General features: G+C 39.9%; 1 protein-coding gene across 2 annotated transcripts; it reads right to left on the reverse strand.

The window, feature by feature from the left end:
- On the reverse strand, window positions 1-26163 carry tacr3a (tachykinin receptor 3a). 2 transcript variants are annotated; one of them, XM_044028681.1, is made up of 5 exons: window positions 25447-26163; window positions 20079-20276; window positions 19074-19224; window positions 8889-9085; window positions 1-54 (listed from the first exon to the last, which is right to left on the reverse strand). In XM_044028681.1, exons 1-5 carry the CDS (start codon window positions 25812-25814, stop codon window positions 18-20), a joined length of 951 nt encoding a protein of 316 aa, XP_043884616.1. In that variant the 5' UTR covers window positions 25815-26163; the 3' UTR covers window positions 1-17. The 2 variants fall into 2 exon arrangements, with proteins under 2 accessions (XP_043884616.1, XP_043884615.1); XM_044028680.1 differs by lacking the exon at window positions 1-54 and adding an exon at window positions 5182-7895.
- Window positions 26164-27443: the final 1280 nt, after the last annotated feature.

Here is a 27443-nt window from a genome sequence, read left to right on the forward strand (position 1 = left end):
CACCTCTTCTCTGACCTTCATTGGGCGCGTTGAGCACAATCTACACTGCAGACTCTGTGAATAATGAACGTGACAGAATGTGAGAGGAGCTCTCCTTTGCTCAGGCAGGCGAGACTGATAAGGTCAATGAGGTAACCCCCAAAAAAACGTTTTCCTCAGCTCGAAAACGACTTGCACCTCAAGTGCAGACAAAGTTGCTCTGAAACTGGCACCAAACATTTCTGCTGCAGTAAAGCTCTTGACTTCATGAATGAGGTTCATTCATGAAAGTTCACACAAACTAAGTGAATTCATCAAACGAGTCCTAAGTCCTATATTTATAATGAGCACTGTTGAGGCTCCTTGAGAGGATTGGGCTGAGCTTTAACATGTTTTCTAGAGCTACAGCCAATTAACAGATAGGTTTACATCACATCACAAGGAGAAGTTTCAGCTTCACTTATTATAGGCTTTACCTTGTTACTGATCACCTTTCGCTGTCAAAACGGATGAGCTGTCGTCATAAAGTACATAAAGCATACAGAAATGAACTTGCGTGGACCATTTTTAACCTACATGTATTGTAACCTTCAACAAGAAAAGCTTGTAGGATTCAATAAAATGTATTTACTTAAAAACAATATTTCAGATTCGGAGTTGAAGCATCAGACCAGAAAGGTGCAGTAGGGAAAAAAATGAAATAAAGCAATGTAAACCAAACAAAACACCAAATTATGTTACTTGCATTGAACGGCTGTGATAAAAACTGTTTTGCCCATTGATGAAAATATGTTTCGCTATATTAATCACGACCATTAAATGAATTAATGTTATTTGTGTTAACTGAAATACCTACATTTAGTGTTACCATAAAAGTCAGCGGTGACAGCAATAAAACATTTTCTGTGGAGGAACAGGGAAGCAGTAAACAGTTTTAACCACCAAGTGTATATTTCGACATGACCAGTGCTCAGCAATTTGACAGATTTATGCTATTTTCTTGTCTACTGTCACGGTTGGTAAGCGGCTGCACTAAAAATGACAGACCTGTCGAGTGGTCTGACGAAGAGCAGCAGACCAGCACTCTAAAGCATGAAGTATGAACTGCTGTGTAACAACTGCCTTATTTAGTGCTGCAGACCCATGCCTGCTCATAGTATAAAATAGAACCATTCTGGAGTCACTGCTATTTAGTTTTTTGCAGAACATTATTGTCATAAGCACAAGGGTGACTTTTTTAACTTTGATTTCTTGTAGATTTACCCTCCCCCAACATAGACGTTCAAATTATATGATTAAAAAAAAACAAAAAAAAACATATCCTCTGCTTTTATTCTGTCACTGACATGGCGCTGCACTAATGAGCTAAACATGAAGGGATATGATGTGAAGATGTGGCAGCACAGATTCAGATTTGCATCTAATATTATCTGCTACGGTGACAGACATTCATAATTGTGTATTTAAAACAATTTCACTGAGCAACAAGAAGCTTCATATACAGCAACAATCTGCAGCACATATTGCCCTAATCAGTGGTGCTCACTGTAGGGTAAAATAGTAGTTGAATCAAACCATGATAAATAATTCATCATCCTTGGGTTATACATGAGCTAGTAAAATGAATGTTCCTGCTCTATATGCTGAAATTGTCTTAGTTTAATCCATTAGAAGCTGAAAGGATGGTGTCTGATTATCCGCTCTTTGTTGGATTCACAAATTTTAAACGTCCCATGGCTCCCTGCTGGTGTTTCATGTCATCGTGTATTTGTGTGCTATAAATTGGTATTGACATTGATAATGAATACACGTTAGCCTGTGACACATACCTATCTTTTGACCTTTTGTTGCATTCACTCTCTCCCTCTCAGTGTCAGTCTGCCGTTTCTTTAATTTCCCACAGGATTATACAGATCCTCCAGTAATTAAACCATGTTTTTCTAATAACAAAAAATAGTGCAACCAACGGAGCTGATTGTGTGTGACGTCAGCCACCCTGCACACGATCTCTTCTGCCTCCTGCCCTCTGGGAGGAGATACAGAAGCACCTGTGCCCACTCCACCAGACTTGCAAACAGTTTCATTCTCCAGGCCAGGAAGCTGAACCTCTCTCCCATCCACCCCTCTCTGCTCCCCCAAAAACTCTGGTATCTGAAGTTGCTGCTACTGTGTATACTACAGTTTTTCTTTCTTGCACTACTACATCGCATCTTTTGCACACTTATTTTTGCACTCCTACATTCTTGAAAACTATAGCCTCTGAAGTTGCTGCTATTTGATTTGATTTTATTGACATAACATGTCTTGCTGCTGGTTTTATAACTTCTCTCTGCTCTATGACAGACATCTCTGCACAGTTACTTTTTGCACATCCTTTTGTACAGTCACAATAGATGTAGGACTTTGCCCCCTGTGTTCATCATCACTGTCATATGAATGCTGAAACACAATCATTAACTGAAGCAGAGACACCTGCGTAAGAGGCTGAATGACACTTTTATGTCACCATGGCGAGACGGAGTACAGCAACAAGTCACAAGCTCTTTTGCAGAAGCACAAAGAAAAGAGCAACGTTGAGGACCGTGATGCTTACCGTCTTTCGAAATTGGATGTGGCCATATCAGCAGTGTAGAAACAAGGCCGAGTAGCTGAACTGCGGTAAATGGCAGCAGGTGCTCTGGACTGATGAGTCAAAATGTAAAATATTTGGCAGTAGCAGAAGGCAGTTTGTTTGCTTAAGTGATGGAGAGCAGTTCAATTGCGGTTCCTTACGAGACTGGGGCTGCATTTGTGCAAATAGGGGATTTGGTCAGAATAAATGGTGTCCTTAATGTTGACCAGCTGATACTTATCCATCATGCTTAACCATGAGGGAGGCGTCTGACTGGCCCCAAATTGATTCTGCACATACAGCCGTTGCCATTAAGATCAGTCTTCAGCATTAAGTAAATGTAAAAACAACACAGTGCCATGATCTCAAAATCATCATGTTTATCTGGAATTGCCTACCTCCACAGAATATCTGTGCTTAGTTCTCCAAGAGGTTTGGAGCATCCTACTTGCCAAGCACAACTGTGTGCTAGTGTGCCTAGAATAACTGAGGCTGTTTTGAAGACACCGAATATTGATTTGATTTAGATTTTTCTTCTGTTAGCTCACTCTGCATTCTGTAGATTGATACAGCAATAATGTGGAGATGGGCGTGGTTGGCAGTCAGCTGCATGAGGAAGTTGGCTCATGAAAGCAGTCACAGGTGAGCTAATTGGCACAGCTGATGCTGCTTTGTAATCACGCTCTGGCTTTCTATGCGGTGTCTCGCTGGAGCTGGAGCTGCACAAAGGAGGAGGAGTTTGCTGAACGTTTGAGTTGGGGTGAGTACAGTCATTTGTCAAAGTTTACTTATCTCCATTGTGTCAAGATGTGCTCAGACATATTGTTAACTGCAAAACGAGTGATTCATATGCCTCCATGTAGGTGAGATGTTGAAATCGTTTCAGACGAACATCGCTAAACAAAATCACTTTTCCTTGGTATTTTCCCTATTTAAAATGTCACCGCATTTGCAACAAGTCACGTTTACATTACTCATTAGCTCGTATCATTTGTAAACTTGCGTGCAATGAAGCGACATCAAGCAAATACTGTACATCAGCACTGACCGATGCAGAGCGATAACACACTATTATAGTCACTACATATTGTCAATGAGAGATACATTCTCAAATATCCAAAATAACTGTCAATCATATTCATATTGAATCATATTTATTTTATATTATTTATCTGACATTTCCAGTTATTTTCAACTTGAGCCCTGTTTTAGAATGAGATCAACAAATAACACTTCATATAATTTAAAAAGAAACCCAGTGGATTGCAAGATATCAACAACAAAGAAATGTGGCTCAGGTTGAAATTAACTAATTTGAAGATATACAACAAATAATTTAGTCATCACGTGACAAAACAAGGCACACTTTGTACTATACATTCATAGCAAACAGACACTTATACAGAGAAACACAGAAAATATTTAAACAGTGACACTCTAATGCAAAACAACTTTTTTGTCTTCTCTTCACATTCTTTAGTAAAATACTTTCATGATGTCTCCGAACAAATATTTGAAAGTCTAAGAACATTTACACTGAGTTTGGTTGAAATTTCAAGTCTATTTACATGTAGAGGATTTAAACTTTGCTTTTCTTCTTGATATGACAATATAAATGCTTTTGGCAAATGTTTTGACATTTGGTAATTAACGTACAGTATATAATAATAACACAACTTCAGCTTTTACTGCTGAGTGACAATACTCAAAACATACATATTTTGCAGTATTAAATGAATAAGACTGATTCACAGCACTGACAAAAGTAACACTTGCAAACGCATTGTAAAAGTTCTTCACCTTCATTGCGAAGTTCTTTCAGTTTATACAATACTACATTTCACAGGATGAATTGACTATACTGTGAACATGAAACAAACTAGATCATTGCTAAGCTCTCAATTAACACGTGGGACTTTAATAATCTGCAAAATGTGCAAGCATGTCTATAATGGAATCCACTTGTGATAATGGTAGAAATTAGCACTATAGTTCTACCTAGTCTTACAGGGATGACGTGCGACAAACCTGACAGAGTGCCATCTCCATTTAAAAGCCAGGTGTGCTTGCACCTTGGTGGATTGTTAATATAAAAGTGGATTTACCACATGTCGAGCAAAAAACACCTATATATCAGAAATGATTTTATTTTGCACATGAGGTCATCTGTCCATGTACACAGGAGAATGTATGTATGTTGTGAACACGTCTACGTAGGCACATACCTGCATTACTATTTTGATAAAGCATCCATAAATAACCCGAAAGTAAACAAAGTATAAAACTGTTTCAGATTGTTTTCAATTACAAAGTTTGTCAGTATTAGAATCGCTGCCTAGCATGCATGACCGCATCTCATTTAAGCGGTGTATTTGCTATTTAAACACCACTGATATTGGATTGAAACATGGACAACTTTAATAAGTCTTTAACACTTGGGACATGCTTAGGGATGCACGATATTGGACTTTTTGCCGATATGCCGATTTGTCAGGAGTGCCTGGGCCGATAACCGATACACATCCTTTTCTGCAGGCGTCATTTAGTCTCTTCTGTAGTGAAATTAACATAATATTTTCCATACAAATGTTGCAGCAGATGTAGATAAAAAAATATCTTTATATGTGCAAAATAAATAACAGCTGTAGGGGGCGCTGGCATATAAGTCAAAGCGATAGCAGCTTTTTCAGCCCATTATTTTTGTCATTAGTGTATATACATATACATTTTATGGCAAATATCTGCCAAGAATATTGTGCATTCCTAGTCATGTTTGGTGTCTTTGCACCATGATGTGCAGTCAAGCAAGGCCAAAACTAGTGACAACAGCAGCCAGAACTGACCTTGTTTTAAAATAGCCTGTGCACACAGGCTTTAAAAAAAATATTTTTGAACATTGCAAGACGTGATTGCTATTCACACAGGTTCCTTTCATCTCTTTTCTACTTCAGCTAGATGAAATTGTAAAGTAGAAAACAAGACACTGACCCCACTGGTCTCTAGTTGGTTAGTTTGCTTTTAATTCTGCAGCATCCTGTCCATTCATTTGCTGTAAATGTGTATTGATTTTGCTGCTGGTCCGTTGCCAGATACGAGGAAACATGTTCCGTCCTACAGTTACATAACCGAAAGCCAAACATGACGATAGATTCAGACTCTGAAGCCCAACATAATGTACACTGCTATTCCATTGACAACCACTCATTCATGACCTCAGGGAGAAACCGATGCAGAGCGAGAGTATCCTCAGAATCAAACCGTGTGGACAGTTGGAAATGAAAAATATGATATGCTTACATAATCACAATCACCACGATGGACATGTTTTTTCCATCAATTTTTCCGATTATCCACACAATATGTTCTCCCAGCAGAACACAGTAATTCAATTGGATTATCTATTGACCTGAATCATGAGACCGAGACAAAATGCCAATGCTTAGCTGAGGAAAAGAGAAACCCTAATTGGATAAGAGAAAAAACTTGAACGTGTAACTCCATGGGCAAGCAGCTGAAATGTTGTGTTCTACTGTCCTCCTTGTTTATTAGCTGGGCTCATCCTCAGTGTGGAGAGATAATGAGACAACACACCTCTGGCCACAGACATGGAAAGAATCATGGTGGTTGTGTTTACATTTGTTTGTTTGTCTGTGAGCAAAAACAGATTTTCATTACATTTTCTGAGGCTGTAGGTTATGACACTAGAAACTAATTATTAGATTTTAGCGGTGATCTTGACATGAATACATCTTTTTTTATTATATAAAAGGTACTGTCACTGTGGGAAACTGAAGAGCTGTGCCCTCTGAATGTTCCCTCTAGTTTTCCATCTGTATTTTGTGTTTTTGTCATGGGATGTTGACTTGTTATTCTTAAATCTGAAGTTCTGTTTTTAGTTGGGATTTAAAAGAAAAGGCTGCATGGACTTTTACCAAAAGCCTGCGGCACACTACTCCTGCAGCTGGTGACACCGTTGCCTCATGTTGGCATCAATAGGAGTCCAGGCAATGGCTTTATGTCCAATTCAGCATGTTGAATCAGCGATGGCATGTGTCGATGACAGAGATCTCTGCCATTATCACCCAGCCAAGACCAGAGCAGACGTGGAAGTGGCAAAGTAAGCAAACAACTCTATGCCAAGAGGGCACGCGACATGTCAACCTTCTCCCGTGAGTGCCTCATTTAATTTGGACATAAATATCAGTATGGAGTCGCTGTGCTATCCGTCCAACCAACAACCAAGATAAACAACTGCAAAAATATGTGCCGTCTGCTGCCGGACATTTCTTCTGCTTTCACTTTTCAATGACGAACACCTCTTCCAGGTGCCAAACGTAGGTTCTGGTTGCAAGTCTGCTGTTGTCAATGCAGTCTATCCGAGTGCAACTTTTTTTTCCCAGACAAATACCAACTTCTCTTTGCCATCTGCTGACCGTTGGGGCAGTCTGTCCTCGGTTTAACGCTCCTCACAGCAGATTTCCTTCATTCAAAATGCTGTATACTGTACAGTGTAGTGGAAAAATGATGACGATGGATTACACTCACAGTACTTTATAGTGTTAAAGTATAATGAGCAATAATAAAATATGAGTGTGTTTGCTCTGGAATGGGGAGTTTCAGAGGACTGGGACTGAGTAGTGTGACTGTCGTCAAATTTACCCTGTGCCAACAGAGCCTATTTAATAATCCAGGCTCTGTCCAGGAGTGTCTTTAAAAAAAAGAAAAAGAAAATCAATATTATTCATGATCCAAAAATCAATAATCTCCACATCCAACTGCATATTTTAAAATGCAGCTGCATTTACTACACATTAAAGTAATGACTTCAAACTTGATACAGTGGTTCCACATATAAGCAAAGCTAACACATGTGCACTGTCTGTATGTACAGTGTATGTGTGTGTGTGTGTGTGTATACATTTACATGCACATGCCTGTGTGTACTATAAAGTCGCATGAGTAATGAGCTCCTCAAGAAAACTCCTCAGGCTGAGCATTTGGAGCGCCTCCATTTTGTGATTTTGCAGCGCCACCATTGCACCCAGTGATCTCACTGTGGCGAGAGGTGATGTAGCTCCTCTTCCTCGAAGACAGGGAATGCTTCCTCCCAGAGCCACCACTGGGACCGCTATCGGATTCTGAAGGGTCATAAACAACCACCATGGTGGTATCCATCCGTGACAGCGTGTACATGCTGCTCTGGCGCGTTGGGTGAAACCGTGCTGAGCGTAGTTCCAACTCATCGTAGCTTGATACTTTGATGAACGGGCACCAGCGGAATGCTCGCTTGAAGCCAGCTCGAAACCTGGTGCCACATTATGAGAGAGCGGCAAAGAGATGAAAAACAGAAGTGGAGAGGATTTTTGAAAAAGTTAATCTCTATAAGTGCATTATAATTACCAGACCTGATAATATTTTGCGCTCTAATAAATGTGGCACTTTTACTGACACTTCTTTTTACTCAGATGAGTAGAGATTGTATTTATATGTCCCTAAAGCTTTTAAAAAGTCAGTTAGTGAGGGATGTGTCAATGAAAGTGAAGTATATACAGCCACAGAATCAACCAACAGAGTATTTCCCTGAATGTACTGAGGCTATTTTCATTTAAGAGGTTTTTATTTTCCCAATCATAGACACACTCTACAATACAATTTTTAACAGATTTTATATAACAGATAAAAACCTTTTTTTTTTCCTTAAATTTGCACATGCATCCCACAATGTTTTTAGGCCTAATGCCTGGGCCGCACTGGCTGTGGACACACTGTGAAGTGATGGCCAAAATGGCCCTTTCTGTTTGTGTTCAACAGTGATGTAACAACACAATCAATTCCACTTGTGTTCTCTCAGTCAGGAACAGAGTTAGAATAGAGAAGTTGCACTGTGAAGCAGTTTGTTTGAGTTTGTTGTAGCCTTACAGTTTAAAAAGTAAACTTTAGGTAAGTAGGGCACAAGTAGCTGTTAGCCTGGACGCTGGTTGCAAAAAGAGCGCAGTTTAAATTGAGGTTAATGGGAAAATGAGCCTACTTCGCACTTGATTTGTAAAATTTTCCTGAGGAGTTAATGGTCTCAATTATGAGTTTTCAATAGCACATGATGATAATTTTGTAAACTATGTTCCCATTTACAGTAAAATAAACAATAAAGCACAATACAAGAGATTGACAGGTGACATCTGTAAAAGTTTGGTTTCAAAATCTGACAGAATGGCTTTTTGTCACACAGCAGGAAGATCATGTCCATTATTTTTTTTTTATACTGTCTACAATCTATGGCATTGCCCTGTTTTGTACCCACCTGCTGTTGAGGCAGCAGTAGATGATGGGGTTGTACATGGTGGAGCTCATTGCCAGCCACAGCACTGACAGGTAAACCTGCTGGATGTACTTCCACTTGTTCAGGTGCTTGTTGAGACCCGTCACAATGAAGTAGACATGATAGGGTAACCAGCACAGGGCAAAGGTCACCACCACAATGATCATCATCTTCACCACCTGCAAAGGAGGGATGGGGGGGGAGACATTGTAGTTTAATTGGTCAAACTTTTCATGTTTAATAATAGATTCTCTAAAACAGCGTTTCTCAATCCTGGTCCTGGGGCAGTGGGTCCCTGCATGTTTCCCTATTCCAACACACCTGATTCTAATAATTGGCTCGTTATCAGGCTTCTGCAGTGCTTGTTAATCAGCTGACCATTTGAATCAGGTGTGTTGGAGCAGGGAAACACCTAAAACATGCAGGGCAGGGGGTCCCCAGGACCAGGATTGAGAATCACCGCTCTATAACACTTGGTAGGTGCAACAATAACTTAGGTCAATTAATATTTAATTTCAAATTATAAGATTGATAGAAAAAAAAAAAAAACCTCCACTCTAATGACATCATAATGATCCACATCACTCACTGACATTAGCATCTCATACTGTCACAGACCCGAGGAAGACATATAAAACTGAATTTAATTATGTAGCACCATAAGGCAGTCACAAAGAGTGATAACCACGTTAACTTTATCTCGATCTTGACAAATGGTATCCGAATCAAACTATGGATCACATTAAACCACGACTTCAACCACAGTTTGTAAACAGCACATTTTCTTAAAATGCTGAAGCCTGAATATTGTTTATTGATAAAGCAATGCCATCGTTTCATCAGTGAAAAATATGATTTCATTTCTTGCATTCAAGGTGGCCAAGCTCCAAACCTTTCTGACACAATATACCTGCAGTGACCTTTTAATATACAGTTGCAGAAACACCCAATAAGGATATCATTCCATTTTTTATTAAAAGTTAAAGGAGAAATTTAAGAATTTAAACAATTATAGTTTATAGCTTCTTTCGATACATCTAAAACTATCTCTGCTTCTTTCCCTATCACTAGGTAATGGTCTGTAATAATTTGACACCTCTTTAGAGGCTGACTAGAAGTTATGCTGCCAGAGACAAAGCAGACCTCATTGTGTCCTTCCTGAAATATAAACAGAGGTCCTCCTGACACCACTTCTTTTCAGAGAAGTTTATAACATAACGCATTCCATGGTGTAAACTACACTAAGCTGCTGCTCAACAGTGGTAACAAGCACAAGTCAGTGCTGACAGTGTGTGTGTGTGTGGGCATTAAATGAATGTTTCTACCAAGTAAATGATTAGGGCTCGAACGAGACACGAGAGGAGTGCGTGAAAGCTTCCTGTTTGGTTTCTGTCACAAGTGCGCACATTTCAGAGGTATGTGTTCAGGCTCTCACAGGTTGGAGGATCTGTTACCATCCTGTCGTCGCAGACAGAATTTGGCATGCGTATTTCTCGTTACCATAACTATATGGTAACGATATCTAGAAAATTAAAAAACTATTGACTGGCTGACTGTCCAGGGTGTACCAGCTGCGATTGGCACAGCTCCCCCCGTGTGGAAGATAAAGCAGTAGAAGATGGAAGGATACTGGAAAGCAGAGATATAGAGCTTTGCACCCATATACTTGTCATTAGCCCTCAGGACTTCTGCGGAGTGACTGTCAAATCACAGACAAGCTTCTCAGAACTGTAAACAGTTGAATAACTGCCAGATATTGAAAGTGAAAGTTATCTTGGAAAAATGGGCAGAAGCACTCACTCATTTAACATTTTTTGACAATTCTACAGCCATAAAATCAAAATAAATCCAGGCGGACTGAATATCATGATGGTCATAAGAGGGTTAATGAAACAGGATCTGTACACTGGTGAGCAGTCAGCAATAAAAATGTTTATTATAAGTCTACAAAACAAAATAGGGATTACTTTTTTATTTTTAAAGCACTTCTACATTTACAGATATAGCATTTAATTTCTGGTGCTATAAACTGGATAATGCTGTAATGCTATGGTACAAGAAAAGATAGACTATAGGGAACAAAAGCATACTTAGGACTAAGGAACGGTGAGATTAAAAAAGATCTTTGAGAATATAGTATCATCCATGCGCCTACAGCTGAAATCTTGTGTAACACTTCACTTTATTTTGAATTCAGTTTCACTTGTTGGCCTAAATAATGTGTAACTGTCCTTAAGGAGAGCTCTTGGTTCTTGTTTGAAAGTTTCCTTATTTGGACAGCCAGCCGTTTCATAAACTATAAATGTGGAAATAGGTTGTTTTAATACAAGGCTTTATTCTCAAAACATCCAACGTATGCGCCTGCTTTACAACACTCGCAACTGGAGACATTGTTTTGACGTATATGTACTTCACATCCCATAATAGAACGAGTAAAATGATTCTATGTGTGTGATGAGTCAATCAAAGGTGTCTAATAGAGAACAAGTAGGTACTGCACGCCTCAGGATTTTTAAACATACCATGTGGAAAGTGCACGCACACGCATCAATTCACAGGTTCTTTACTGGAAAATTCAAAGGATATCCTGTGACACACACAGTGGGTTTACATAAACTCATGCAGAGATGTATATTTACATTATTTGGTGCTGTGAAAAAAAAAGATTAATGAGAGATTCTGTCCCTGTGCTGCACTTTTTTCCATCATAGGGTTTAAGGAGAATAGCAGACACTAGTTTTTAAGCAATGTCTTATGTTTATGCTGTATACTATTAATGATTGGAATATCGTGGTTGCATGACGCACATTATGGGATTCACTGACTTCTAAAGATGGTGGATGTTGGTTTCCAAGGGATCGAGAAAGAGAGGAAAAGTCAAATTAATGAGAAAACAACATTGGGACAGGGGAGAGCTTGCAACTAGTAAATAAAAAAGCCAATTACTGTAGGGCCATTCGTGGAAAGACGAGTCTCTCTTGGGTGTGAGCATTTGGACACAGACTTGCATCTGTGACATAATGAACATCAACATTCAAAGCGGTGGATCGTTGTAGTATCATTAGACCAGGGATTAGCAAAAAAAGAGCTCACAGCAGCTCTTTGTTATGTGAATCTCCCACATGCAAAAAACATGACTAAATAGCTTTGTGAGAGAGTGAGTGAATCCCATCAATTTTAACAAGATGATTTTTATGAACATTGCATTTTTCTCATAACATAACTGGAAGGCTGCAGGCAAGAAGATGAGAAATGCCTTGAAAAGAATATCTCTCGAAAATGAAAATAATATACTAACTCACTCTATCTTGTAGGAAAAATTCCATCAACATTGTAGTTCTAATATAAATCAAAGTGAGCAGTGGGACACAAATGGGAGTGGATGAGAAAAACATATTAGTTTAATGCTGATTTGCTTTTGAAAGCAAAGTAATGGATTTCACATGTTAATGAGCTTTTTTATTGTAGAAAATGTATAGTGAGTAAGCTTCTGAGACCAAAACAGACTTGGGGTGCCCCGGCTCTCGATTTATGTTCCTTCATTAATTTAGTAAATGACTACCCAATAATTAGCTTGAAGCCGGTGAAATGAGTTGCAATAACAACGTCTAATGTGATACGATGAAGACTAAGCCCAGCGTCTCACAGCAAGTGCTGCCAGTGCCTGAACATATCCATGACATACGTCATTATTCTGTAAGTTTGGTACGAAACATAATGCATTATCATCATCACGTGATCATTTTAATGACATGATCAGATTCAAAATATTTGTGACTTCCCTACTTTTAACATTCCTGACTACTACTACTTCCTAACATTTTTAAATACAATTAGATGTGAAAAGGTTTCAGTGCATTTTGAGACGGGTCCTGCCAGATGTTGAGATGCAGAGAATTTGATTAGATGATTGACAGAAGAACACTTATGGAGTATTTTTTTTTTTTTCTATTGAAGCCATAATGGGCCCTTTGCATAGAAAGGCATGTACCCTGAAACTGAAGAAGCTCAAACTACTGAGTCCTAACCTGTCCAAGGTGACTTATGCTGTCAGCTGGGAAAAGTAGTTTGATGGTTATGATTTATATTGAACATTTCAAACACACATTATTGTTAGCCAGTCTTAGTATGTGGTTATTGTCGGGTGATTCATAGAGACTCTGTAAAGCTTGACCTATGACCTCTGAGCAGATTTTTCTTTGATGAAACAAGAGAACGCGCTAAATTACAGAATGTTCGTACTTTTGCAAGACAAATTCTATGTGATTGTTCCAGAACAGCAAGTGTAGATATATATATATTTTATATTTTGAATAGTAATAGGAATATTATAAGAATTTAGTGGTGACCCAAAAACGAATCCCTCAGTTTTCTGTGTGTTCATATCAAGAGGATTATAATCACACCATTCAACCAATTTATCCACACCTTACTGGTGAAGCTCATGATCCCTATATTGTTTGAAAGAGATAATTAAACTCTATTGTCCGAATACTTTAAAACACACAAACTAGCCACTGGTTGCCAAAAAGATGGGGTGCAATGAAAACTCAGTGGCTGCTTTTTTCCTCAGTTGCTCTCATGTCTGACCAGATTAGTGAGGATTCCATTCTAGGTCTGCTGTTTAGATTGGATTCCATGAAAAGGAAGACATATACAGCTAATCATGTGCCTGCAGAAAATTGCTGTTAATTTAAAATCCAGAGGAAATTATCATGGATGAAGTCACCTCACTCAAAAATGTTAAATGTTGGCCATGTCACGTCAGATGACTGCAGTATATGCCGTGCAGTCTGGACAAAAAAAAACAAACAACAGGTTTTATCCTTATGACAAAAACACAATCACTCATCAACAGACATGTCAGTGCTACACCATTACAACTCCTCTTAGCAAGCTGCAGTCTGTTGACATTTTTCTGTAACTCTGCACAGCATCACTTTTGCTCTAATTGGTTGCAAGTCTATGCAAGGCTATCCAAACCTATCCAGAGATATTTTGGTCTGTGAAAATGGAACTGGGATTCGCACCAGTGACCTTCTTGGCAAGTTTAAAGGAGGGTGTCTATCATCGGACTATTAATACCTTTTACGATTTTCTTTTTTTAAATATCCATCCATCCATCTTCTACAGCTCTATCCTCAACATGAGGGTCTCAGGGGATGCTGTGCCAATCTTAGCTGACATAGGGCGATAGGTGGGGTCACACCCTTGACAGTCCATCACAGGGCCACATTTAGAGACAAACAACCATTCTCTCTTTAGAGTGTCTAATTTACCTGATTATCAAATCTGCATGTTATTGGACTGTGGGAGGAAACCGGAGAACCTGAAGAAAACTCACGCACTCACGATGCAGAAAGGCTTGTTCCGACCGGGTCGTGAACCCAGGTCTTATTGCTGCAAAGGCAAGAGTGCTAACCGCTACACATTTCATCTATATTTTACAAAACATATGTTTTGTTAATAAGGAGTGCATAAGGGGAAACGCTGGTTTAATTGTGTATGTGGTGCATTATGTTCTGCTTGATTTTGATCACAATAAGCAACCCTGCAAGAAAAACACACTCACTACTGGATACTACTGGAGTGTCTACTCATTGTTTTGGAAATGGAAAAATTCAGTTCCACTGTGTTGTAAATCAAGTTGTCATTTCCCCTGTGAAAAACCTGGCCTCAGTGGCAAAAACGTATTGCAAATTTCATTTAAAATAAAGGTTATTTTTGGAGACTTGGTTGTCCAGTTAATAAAAGCACTGCAGCTGCCTCTGTATTTGTTTTTTTGAGTCACCACAGAACAAATAAAAGAAGGGAATATGATATTCAACCAGGAGTCTTTTTCGGAGTGTAAAAGATTTTAAATAATGACTGACGAGATGAGTAAAGGAGCTCAGGTGACCGTGACCACACTACTTCAAGTCGTCACTTAATTCATATTGTATTGTGGTGACTGACCCATAAAACTATTTCTACTGTGATTTCGATTACAGGACATCTCTCAGGACACCTGTTCAGTTTGGATTAGAGCAGTGCTGAAAGTGAGTATGACACTCCAATACACTACGGCTCAACACTGTTGTACTTAATATCTGGAAAAATCGGATCGTGCAGAGGTAATCCATCTCAATCCAATCCTCTCACACACACACACACACACACACACACACACACACAACTTGTCTTGGGGCAAAGGGGAAACTGACCGATTAATGCTTACAGCACAACTGGAACAAAGATTTGACATCTTAAAGAAACATGCTATGACAGGTAATTTGTGCCAAACTTCACACTAGCATTTCAAATGCACAGCCCCTGGTGTGAGTTTAAAAAACTGTACCTGTGGTGCAGAGAATGCAGTCAAATGGATTAACGCCACACAATGAACTAGTGAACTGATTTTTTTCAAGAGCTATGATGAAATAATAATGAAAAAAGCTTTGCTTGCTATCACCTCACAGGACTCGCATTCCTGCACATGAAATGAGGGCCTAACAAAACAAAAAAAAAAACATGTTTAGAAGTCATCACATTCTTCAGGGATTATTTTGGTACTAAATGCACACATCCTGTTTTTTATAGCTTCAATAATTAGGGGCGTATTTGGTTCATCAAGATTAAAATGAGTGGGTGCAACCACCGCAACTAATTGTGTCTGAGAGACAAAGGAAAGTTTTAGAGACTCAGCCAGATAACTTGGTGCCATACCATGTAATGCTTCACAAGTCATGAGCAAGATTAACATTGAAACTGTTTATGTTTACCCATATTGGACAAAAAAATAATAATCTATTGGCAGGTTAACATGTAGAGGCACAAATGGCACCAGGTCCAGTGCTGTGTCGATGTCTACATATGTATTCTGGCACAGTATGAAGCAGTAGCTCATATGCAAATGTCGGTGCACAAACATACATAAATACTTTTTTAAAAATACAAGAAAAGATGCATTGATTAAAATAGTACACAATCACAAATCCCAAAACAAAAGTTTCTCCCTCCAGCCACAGTTAGTTTGAATTTTTGGATCTTTTTGATAACGGACTCAATTGTACAGTGAATTTAATAGGAATTTAAATGTTTATACTCAACGTGTGAAACTGAGTGTTGATCAAAACAATGTTATTATACATTGTTACTATGCATTCATTTCAATTCTCTGGCATGCCAGTTCCTTTTCTGTTTTCCTTCTCTTTCAGCTCACTGATTTGAATGTCTTTATTTATTTACAATATTTTCCCAGGAGCCTGATATACACAACATTAGCTTTCAAGGCAGCTAGTTCTGTTATACTTGACAGTGTTGCCCTGGGCTGTTCTCCTTCCTGTAACCTATTCTGACCAGAGCCTGTGAGCGATAAACTCTCAACCTGCATGACATTCATCCCCGAGTAAAAGCTAAACTGTGACCAGCGAGAACGAAGGTTGAAATAAAAGCGTACTTCAAAAACATAACTCACAAAATGCAAACGGATAGAAATAGGCATAACAAATATAGCTTGAGAAAACCTGCCCAATCCAATGCTCGGAGAACAGCACACAAACACCCTGACACACACATCTCTCTTATCGATTTGTGTAGTTACTCTGGAAGGAGTCCCCTGAGACTCATTTTCTGGCCAGAAGACTCAGAAATAATGACCAGCGTATGAAGCCAATACCAATGATGACTGAGTGCAGGTGGAGACGGAGACAGAAATGGCTGCATTCAGGCCGTTATTCTGTGGCCGCCCGGCAGATCAGACACCTGAGAGAGCAGCCATGTGTAAAGTATGGAGTGATAGAAGACGTGTAAATGTAAAGGCAGACTTCTATTCAGGGGGGGTTTAACTCGTGTCTGTTCTTACATTTCTGTTTTTCAGTGATAGTTCAGAGAGAAATGAGTGAGCTGATATCATTAACTCTCTTAAAGAAGATGCAAATAAACTCAATTAAGTCCTTACTTCACTCACAGTAGTGTAAATAACTGTCAGCTTGCAACAGCTAAGTCAGACGTATGTTCGCTGTCGCGTTTGGCGATTCTTTCTAATTATGGTCATGTCTGTGAAGTTTGATTTTCAGGCTGTATATAAACAGTGTGTGGTTTATATCAATTGAGTGTCTATGGCTACACTCATTTATCTGAATGTTTACTAAACATGGGTACATGCTGGGGTTGCTCGGGGCAAAAGGACTTGACAGGAGGAGTTGATAGCAATTTAGAGAAATTGAAAATGACATTTGATAAACAAAACAAACAAACAAACAAAAGCAAAATTCCTCCATTGTACATATCAGAATTAATATATGTCCCAATAAATTGTAAATATGACAATAACATGTTAATATGGGTTGCAATAAGCTAGACAGTCTAAATTTATATACTGAAGTTGTTTTTAAGACGAGGAGAGTCTCATAAATTACTAGAAGCAAAAGGCTGGACAAGTAAGAAAGAGAAACATTACGATAGCAAAAACAATTAAATGGAAAATGGAGCCGTTACTATGTTGTATCTTTTAATCCGATCCCTTGTTCAAAAATATTGTGAAGTATGGTACAGCTATGCCAGCACCTGAAGAATGCACGTCTCAGTGTTGCACTGGAAATGACTCAGACATTTGCATCACTCCCAAGAATGAAGGAGACAAATAAGAAATGAGTGTTTTTACCATGGGTCTTGTGCCCACTAATGGTGATCAAGCCAAAGCTAATTAAAAACCCACCAGTCATTTCACCCAGGGATGAATTCTGATTAAACACATTGCAACTGGGGTTTTTGACCAGTGGGAATTTCCACATCAGTAACATGATGGGCGGCCTCAGGGAGGAAGCACTCCTGATAGGGTTGTAAAGGTATGACAGATAAAGAGAGTTGCTGATTTATCTAATAGAGTATAATGGGCCACAGAACCGATTTGGACCCCTAACCCCCAGACACCGTCCTATACAGACCCAGACATATTATCACAAATCACAACTGCCACATATTTTAACTGGCCCAGCTTTTCCAGCCTTTACAGCACTAGAGGTCCAATAGAGACCAAGTACACGTGCTGTTAATGACCACGTGACGAAACTCACCCAGTCATATTAGACAATTGGGGCCATGCTGGACGCGTGAGCAGGAGCATCTGCATCACTGAGTGTTTTGCCTCATTTCATGGCCGGACACATGATCACAGCAGCCACACTCAGCGAACTATGCTGGTTTGGTCATATTGTTTCAATCTTCTGCATTTGATTTGAAATTCAGTTGTTGTGGACACACAGGTGCTCATGCACATACTTTAATATAGAGAATAATGAACTTTACCGAATACACTTTTTAGACATTATGATGTTCCCAACCTTGACTTGAAGAAATGTTTTCTATCTGGACCGCTCGAGAATTTGACTCCCCCTGTAATATCCAATAAATTATACAGCACTAAGAGTCATATAGGGATCCTAGACATAACATCTTTTACAATGAATTGAACCTGTCATGATTTGTTTACTTTTATGTGATTCATAATCTGCTGCGAAAAGTGTGTTTCTCCCAGTTGGTCATTCATCACTGCGGCAGTAAACAGTGTAAAAACGTCTTAGGAGAAAAAAAAAAAAGCTGGCAGACTCCTGAGACAAAGGTCATGGGTTCAGACATTTCTACCCAAGTGCGGAGAAACTTAAAGTGCCTCGAGACACAGTTGATTTTCAGAGCTTGTGCCTGTCTGAATGCATGGACAAGCGGTTAACTGAAGACAACTGACAACCTCAAAGGTTGTGTTGTGGGGAATCAAGGTTTCCGTCAGTGAAATGTTCACAGTGCAGTGTGTCTACCTGCTGCACGCACACACACACACACACACACACACACACACACAGTCAAGACAAACAAATTAACATTAACAGACGAATGAATAGAGACAGAGGTTTAAATCGTAATCCCTCAGGCAGAATGTGCACAACAGCAGAGAGATGCTGGTCAGTGTTTGCTTATAGGGTAGTAAATGACTCAAATTCTTCGATTCATTGAAATACTAATTCCCAGGAGCAAAGGGCCGCGCTCTCACAAGACATTATAGATTATCCCCGGTTCTCTGACCTCTAGCATTTAAAGACCATCGACTTCACAATTACTAATTGAACTGCCATAAGTTACATCTGCATACTCGAATGGAATCGATCTTGAGCTCCCCCGAAGCGTGCTTACCTTCCTTTTAGCCTGAAGCTGCCCGTGGTAGTTATCACACGAGTCTCCTGGGATTTCCCCTCCCCACAGAGTCACCCCCACAATAGTGTAAGTGATGCCCATCACCACTAATGGCAGGACATAGATCAGAACTGTCACGATGATGTGATACCTGGGAAGAAAGAAAAGGCAGACGATATAGACAAGGATGATCTTTCCATAAGGTGTGCACTATAACAAAGGCTGAGTCGCATGCACTCAGCTGACCTGCATTATCACATATAACATATTTTCTATCTACAAAGATGGTTTGAGGAAAATGAGAGTGATGATGACTATTTATGATGGTGATTAGTTCTTTTTCATTTTTCCCATCTGCAGTGGTCTGGTGAACTGCATAATCATACAGCCACATGTCTTGTGTCGCAGATGTTTAACTGATGGCTTACTCTTAATTAAAAACCCATCCGAATGTCCCCTTAACGCCATGTAGTTCCTGTAAAGTTTGGTCCTGAACTGGTGGAATTAGTGTACCAGTCAGTAAAACAGTACTGTATGTCAAAATAAATGTCTGTCCGTAAAAAAAATAATGAAGAATGCTGGACTGTAATGTTTGAGAATTGTGGTGCATGTAGTTCCAAATGAATGTGGGTACACAACAGTGATTTGCACAGTTCTTTAGCTCTTGGGCACTTTGGATGAGAGTGAGGAGGCGGACGACGGCTGTAGGAATTCACACAGCCACGCTTTATCCTCGTGAAATAAAAACATAAAAAAAAACAACAACAACTCAAGGTTGCTGGAAAACACAATCCTGTGAAAATCTTCATTAACAAGCACAATACTGAGTGTGCGCGTCACAGCCAACGTTAACAAAAAAAAAGTTATTGTCTGTCAAGTGCCATGAGGTCCCAGCGTAAATGTATACAAAAGAATTTCTTCTGGCAGTTCCATAACATTATATTCTTGACAACAGTAACAGAGAGTCACTCAGCACATTATAAAAAACACATATCAATTTCTCACATGAAGGGGTCATCAGCCATGTTGGGCCAGGCCACGTAGCACAGCGTCCGGCTTCGTGGCCCGGACAGGGTTCGTACTGTGGAGAAGTAGCAGAGAGGAAAGGCCAGAACCACGGCCAGACTCCAGATGCAGACGATCACTCCTGTGGTAGCTTTGGCTGAGAGACGAGGCTTCAGAGGGTGGATGATGGCCATGTACCTGTGTGTCAAAGCATGACAGAGAAATACTTGTTTACAGCCTCAACAACAAGGCAGTTATAGACTCATTATCGATTCAGGAACACTCTGGACAAGTCATCAGTCCAGCAGGGCAGAATCGTCTTTTCAGAACTGTCTTGGAAACCACAGCTGTGATGATACAGTTTGATCAAAATCATCTGATGAGAGGATTTTACCCAGTATTTTATTTTAGTGTAAATTGTAATAGCAAGGGAGATCAGGTCATGGAGCTTTTTAAAAATGTAAGGTGAAAATTGACCATTCTAAGGGTACCCAAAGGGGAACGTTGTTCTTTTTACACCATATGTTCTCGAGGGGGTAATTTCTTTGTATCTTGGCACTGTGTAACCTTCACAAAGGACCTTGACCCAAGATATTTAAACTCAGAGACAACCCATAAACATAACACATGTTTTATTCCAGACGTCACCAAGCAAGCTAGTACTACGTGGATTTGGTACGCGGCTTAAATCTTGTCTCATTACGCACATACACAGTCGGTACTTTGACATAAAGTCTTCTTTTTGACATGCTATAGCCCAGTTGTCACAAGCGGCATTAAAATCAAACTTCTCAGCAGGAGGTCCCTCCACAGCGATGATGAGGAGGTTGTTGCTCGCTGCTGGGGATGGTTTCCATGGGCTTGGCAGTTACTAAGCAGTGATTGACATTAGAGCGCCTTTGTTCTAATCACTTGTGCGGGAAACTTAGGGTGGGAGATGTTACGTGCTGCTAATGTTGTGAGACGTGAATGATTTAAAGTCCGTGATTTTCTGGCCCACACGTGCCATTGTATTTTGACCATCCTGATTCCATCCCAAAACATCAGAACACGATCTGATCATTATTATATATGATATACCGATATGCTACCATGCGTTAGCTAGAACCTTGTGATGTAAAAATCAATTAAATAGCTTTACTGATTCAAACTGCTTAATTTCTATCATCATTTAGTTTTCTCCAAGAAAGTCCCATAAATGTTCAATTAAACGGTGGTGTTTGAATTTCAGGAAGGACAAAAAAAAAAGATATTGAATTAGTTTAACAAACAAAATACGACTTTCTTTGAGCAACACAAACTTGATATTGTTTTAGCTGCTTAAAAAAAAGTGTATCGAGCCATTAATTCAATCCTCAGAAGACTTGCTATCTGAGGGACAACATCAACAATGTCCAGTCAACATTATTAATTACATGGCTATTATTTGTGAGAGCCGCGCTGAGTCTTATCGAAGACAGTGTAATAATAGCCGGCCAATCAAGTTTGTGCCAGAGCAGTCAGCGTTACATGGGCTCTAAGAGTGGTTGATCTAACAGACGGATGTATTCACTGAACAATATCCACGGCGCAACCTTAACACTTGAATAAGCTAAACAGGATTACACATACCAAGCACACACATGCACTACATCAAAGCACATTCACAGAGGCGTCACGTTTAACTGCGTGGCATGACCGCATGGATACATAACAGCTGCAGCACAATAAATCATTTCATGTTTCTCTGTCCAGATCTGCCATGACTGAGGCTGCACAGGAAAGATTCTGCACACAGTGCTGTTTGGAATCCACGTCACAATGGTGTGACATTAACAGGTAAACACTAACTAACACGGATTCCTTTGGATGAGACTCCCAGTGCAAGTAGGCAAAGATTGTTCACACAGCTAAATGTCAAGTGTTATCGAGTGAGTGCAATATATAGTTCAACCCAATCTCACGGCAATTTGTGATGCCAGGCACACGTAGAATTTACTGATTTGTGTATGCAGACATTAAATCAGCATATGTTTTTCATGATGTCTTTAAGAAACAGTGTGAGGTAAAGAGAAGGCTGAAGCTAATGGTGCCATTAGATTATTTATTTTTGTTGTGGTACTCTTACAGTGGAAACTAAAAACCTTTTGACTTAAATGTTTTGTTTTATAAATAACCGTTTATTTTAATTGTAAATTAACCCTTAGAACACAGAGCATGTCAGCCGTACAGAGGCTATAGGAAAGTGTAAAATAGAGCATTTTACACTTTTTATCCCTTTTTTTCAGCTATGAGCTATACAATTAATCATAACACATAAGGAGACATTTTTAAAGCCTGACTATATGACCTATATAACACACATCCCCATGTCCAGATAAGAAGCTGTGTATTATTGCCACAGCAATTTACCATGGGTGCGCCTGCAGCACAGTTCCGTGCTCAGGGTTAACACAACAACAGACGCTTAGACTGGACAATCCACAAACCAGCATGATATTCATATTGCATCAATTTTATAAATAATAAGTACCTACTGTATTAAGAGAGATGCAATGTTTCCCACATCAAACAAAAACTTAATGTTAGTAGAGAGAGAAAAAAAAAACATTATCTATAAAGACAGAGACCTTCAGTTGGGTGGCCATCTGGGCAACAAACAAAACTTAGTTAACCTTATTAGTGGAAGTACAGATGCTGAATTTACATATAGTATATTGCTTTTTAAAGCAGTGTTTTCAAAACCTTTCATACGGGGAGCCACTTTTTGAAGATGACAAACTATTAACAACCCAATTCAACATTTCTCATGTCTCATATCATTTTAAACAAATAAACTATAGATTGCTGACATATATGTTTGATTAATGAATCACAACCTCATTGTATACATTATGTAAAAGTCCTGGGTTGAAATAAATCTCCCATGACTCGACTGTGGTTCCTGACCCAGTCCCAATGACAGTTTTACATTGTGTTAGCACTGTTGCCTCACAGCAACAAGGTCACCCAGATTAAACAAGGGTTTTGTCTGTGCATGTTCTCTCAGCATGTGAGAGTGTTTTTCCTGCATGTACTACATCCATCAGTAGAAACTGAACGTGGCTGCTTCGATTTCCTCCCACAGTTCAAAGACATGCAGATGACATTAATAGCTTGTGTATCACAATGTTGGAGCGAACAAAAAGAAGGCGCGAGAGATGAAAGAGTCACCAGCTGTGATAACATAAAAGCTTAAAGGCTTCGCCAATTACCTTTCACACAGCAACCTGAGCTTTATTTTATTTTTTTGTGGCAATACCAAAAAGTAATAGTCTCAACAGTGCAGAGAGTCAGCAGGGAGGACAGATGATCACAAACTGTGGCCTCATGCCATTTTGAGACATCAGAGGTGGAGACAGTGAAATACTGGGGTTACATCTACATCATGTAGGTCACGTGATATTCTCTTTCTCGTTGCACAGTTGATGGAATTGAATGGACACTGCAGACCAAAAATACGAAAGCATGGAAGTTGCTCCTGAGGAGCCAAAGTGAGCACGACCTAAGGAAATGCACTGTTCCCTTTTGTGTGTCATGGAGAAGAACCTGAGGAAGCAAACACCTCTCGCAACGCTTCAACACAATGTGACACGTGTACACAAATGAGCTGTGGACACGCTGCATGTGTGCGTGCACTTCCTACATAATTCTTGTTTTCATTACATCCGGCCTGTGGCCACTTCCTTCTTCGGTCTAATCCTTTTATTCAAACACAGTGACGTATGATGGTCCACTGATCGGTATCAAAGCCTGGCTGATAACGATGACTGCATCACCGCATTACTGGAAACTAGATGGTGGGGGGAAAAAAAACAAAAGATAAAGAGGTGGAGGAACAAAAGCGCGAGTGGAAAAAGTGTAAAAAAGCAAAGAAATATACAATGGGGAGGCCATGTGACAGAGGCAAAGAGTCAAGAGACCATAGACGCATGAAAGGGTGGTCTTCTGCGGTGCAGGTGCCATGTGAGACAGAAAATTAACTCCGTGTTACATTGGCTGTGAAACATTAAACATTAAAATAAATATTTGAATTAGATAAGAACCATGGTGTGAAAGATGCAAGTCACGGACGAGTAATTACCCGCTATACCAATGGAAATTGAAGTACATGTTTGCTTAAGTCAGCAGGAACCCGGAACTCTGATTTAATAATGAGACGACTGCATCTAAGATGGCATCAGTGGAATTTCAATTTCAATCTAAGACCCCCTGCGAGTCCAAGAGAGAGTAAGTTAGCGTGATAAATGAATTTATAGCTCCTGACACGTGGAGTTTGTCTTCAAACAAGACCAAACATGGATATGAGCTTCTTCTTCTGCACAAGATTCAATTTTCCACCACTGCCGTTCGATGGACAGCACAGTCAAGTGGAATAATTGGAAAGGAGATGTTCAAAGAAGAAAAGAAAAAAAAAACATGCATGAAACAAGACTGACGAGGATATTCTATGCTGGGGGCTGCAGTCTACAATATATTCTGCAAATGTGCCCTGCAATTTCACGGCCATTTCATGTTTAAGGTGTAGGTTAATCTGGCTTCCGCACATGCAAAAGTCTCAGGGAAACACTGAATATTTATTTTCTTACAATGATGTGATCGGTGGCATTTGATTTGGAATGATGTGACTGAAATGTGGCCTTGAATATTAGCAAGCTCTCAAGGATGGGGGTGTATGTAATACTCAACCATATGTTGAATAAACCTGACGTAATAAACACTTTACACAGCAGATGTTTCTCAACATCATTTAACCAGTAACATTAACTAGGGTTCCACTCCAGTTTGAAGAGAGCCAGGGCCATGCAAATCCAATAATATTTATTTATTTATTTATTTATGATAGCATCTCTTAATCAACACATCTAACAATGGCCTAAGACTTTTACATAGTACTGTATATAAGGGAGATTCAGCAACTTACACATCCAGTGCATACCATAGCTTTTCTTCACTGTTTATATTTAAATGTAAATTATTACATTATCTAATTAGGGATGACTTCTTTACATATAAAGAAGTCTTCTTCATAAGCTGCTGTAGAAACATGGCGGCACAAGATGGTGGCCACTATTCAGCAAGGGCCCTGCCTGAAGCACATCTAAAAGGTTTATTCCAAGGCTATATAAAAAAACAAACTATTTTAGATCACACAATTATACCCTTATATAAACAAAACTAGCGGTCGAAGGGTAAGTAAAGTATAGTAAAGACGTAAAAAATGTATACTCAGATATTACTTGATGAATAAAATGACTAGATACTGATAATGTGCATGTTCCTGGGTATCAGCAGGATGACGTTTGAGAGCCAGAGAGGGAGAGAGAGATGGGGTTCATCATGAGCTCACCTGTCCACAGCTATCGCGCTCATGGAGTAGATGCTCGCGAACACGGACGTGACCGGGAAGAAGTTGTGGAATTTGCAGTAAGCCTCGCCGAAGTACCACTCCCCGTGCGCGGCGTAGATAAAGTTTATCAAAGTGTTGAACGCGGCCATGGACGCGTCAGAAAACGCCAAGTTCAGCAGGAAGTAGTTGGTCACCGTCCGCATCCTCTTGTGAGCAAGAATGATCCACATCACGATGAGGTTCCCAAACACCGCCACCGCCAGCACCGAGCTGTACGCGATGGACCAGAGAGCGACGCGCCACGGCGGCTGCACAAACTTGCTGGTGTAGTTCGACGTGAGGTTGGATCCGTTATGCGCGGTCGCCATCCTCCTCTTCTTTCTTTCTTTTTTCCCCCCTCGGTGAATAGGTGCGTGTCACTAGTATAATTGACCTATACTGCGTAATTATGGGACAAGGTTTGTGTCCAATTACCAAAGCGCGCAACGCATCAGCACATCCCAAGAAGCGCACATCATCCACCAAGGTCCCTGTTTCCAACCGCCTCACGCGGTTTCAGCACAAACTATTAGTAATAAACCGCGGGGAAAGAAAAGCCTATGAGTAACGACTATATCCAGCGCTGCCTGTTGAATGTGGCTGTGAGCGCACAGCCTCTGTTCTTGTGTTCTCTCAGCACAAGCAGCAGCAGCGACAGGCAGGGCGCCGTGCGCACTCAGTGACGCAAAAGTGGCACAAATGGTAAGGGAGATTGATTGATAGTTGTGACTGCTGTTTTAAACTTCATGAATAACAACTGCTCGCTCTCTCTCTCAGTGGGGTGTAATCACCTTTTATCTTCTGCTGACCCCTCTGATGATCTTGTAGCATCTCACAAACAGGATATTGAAATATTGCAGGGAGCATATGCACATGTACAGGGACTCTCTTTTCCCCCTGCGGTCTTAGCACATTTGATGCAGTTCAGTATCAGTGTTGCACAGCTGTCACATTTGGAATGACTCCTGATCTTCAGGTGGATCATCCACAGTGTTAATGCTGATCTTATTAAGGTCTTGGATCATCCTCGAGCACTTCACCAGAGAGAATTAAAATGTTGAGTGCCGTATCAGCCTACTGTGGCTGTGACTCTCTCCTTCTCTGTCACACATACAGTACGTTCACACCTAACAGGGTCAAGTACCCTCTAGACATTTAACTGTTCACATCAGATAAACCTCTATAGCCGTAAGTGCAGTGGTAACTTCTACAAGAATCACATCTTTATTTATTCCATGTCTGATTAAATCCACTACTAGGCTTATATGTTTGTTATTTAGGGACTGTTGTGCACATTTTACGTGCTTTACATTCTTTGTCTTTTGATCATTTTGGCATAATGTGCTCTTTAAAAGCACATTTTGTGTGCTTAGTGGTACGAGGGTGACTACTATTAGTTACTGGCCCACTTTATTTGTTTTGTTTTTTCGTTTTCCTGGAGTTTAACATAAAGATGTGATGACCGCTTTGTGGACCGCATGGAGAGCTGTGACTGTGGCTGTGGATGGGAATCAAAATGAATCAATAAATAAAGTTGGCATGATTAAAACCATGTTTCCCTAAGAAAATAGCTTTAATTGTAAAGAGCACCCGCACGTTGTGTCACGAGGCGTCAGATCTGTTAGTGTTTTTGTCTTGCTTAGTCAGTTCTTGTGTTAGTTTATGCTTAAAGTCACGTTAAGTTCATGTCACTTTTGGTGTTGGGTTGAGTTTCACTTCCCCTTTTATTTTGGTAAACGTTCTTGTCTTCTTGTCGCGTTGTTTCTTCACCTGTCTTGACACATGTCCCCTAATTCCCTCATGCACTTCACCTGGTGATCCTTAAGTAATCACTCGCACCTGCCCTTGATGTCCTCTTCCCTATATAGTGTCCCCAGTCCCTCTGTCATGTGTCAGTGTGTTGTTTATGCTTCCAGAGATAACGCACGTGTCCAAGTCTGTTTTGCTTAGTAGCTCTA

Source organism: Solea senegalensis, linkage group LG6, assembly GCF_019176455.1.
Source record: "Solea senegalensis isolate Sse05_10M linkage group LG6, IFAPA_SoseM_1, whole genome shotgun sequence".
Taxonomy (NCBI): Eukaryota; Metazoa; Chordata; class Actinopteri; order Pleuronectiformes; family Soleidae; genus Solea; species Solea senegalensis.

Bases quoted from the DNA above. Each gene is read 5' to 3' on its own strand.
- tacr3a (XM_044028680.1), bottom strand. From the start codon at position 25,814: ATGGCGACCGCGCATAACGGATCCAACCTCACGTCGAACTACACCAGC. The intron at 20,277-25,446 runs GTGAGCTCATGA...TTTGACACACAG, and splicing joins AGCGCGATAGCTGTGGACAG to GTACATGGCCATCATCCACC. The intron at 19,225-20,078 runs GTGAGAAATTGA...CTTTCTTCCCAG, and splicing joins ATGGCTGATGACCCCTTCAT to GTATCACATCATCGTGACAG.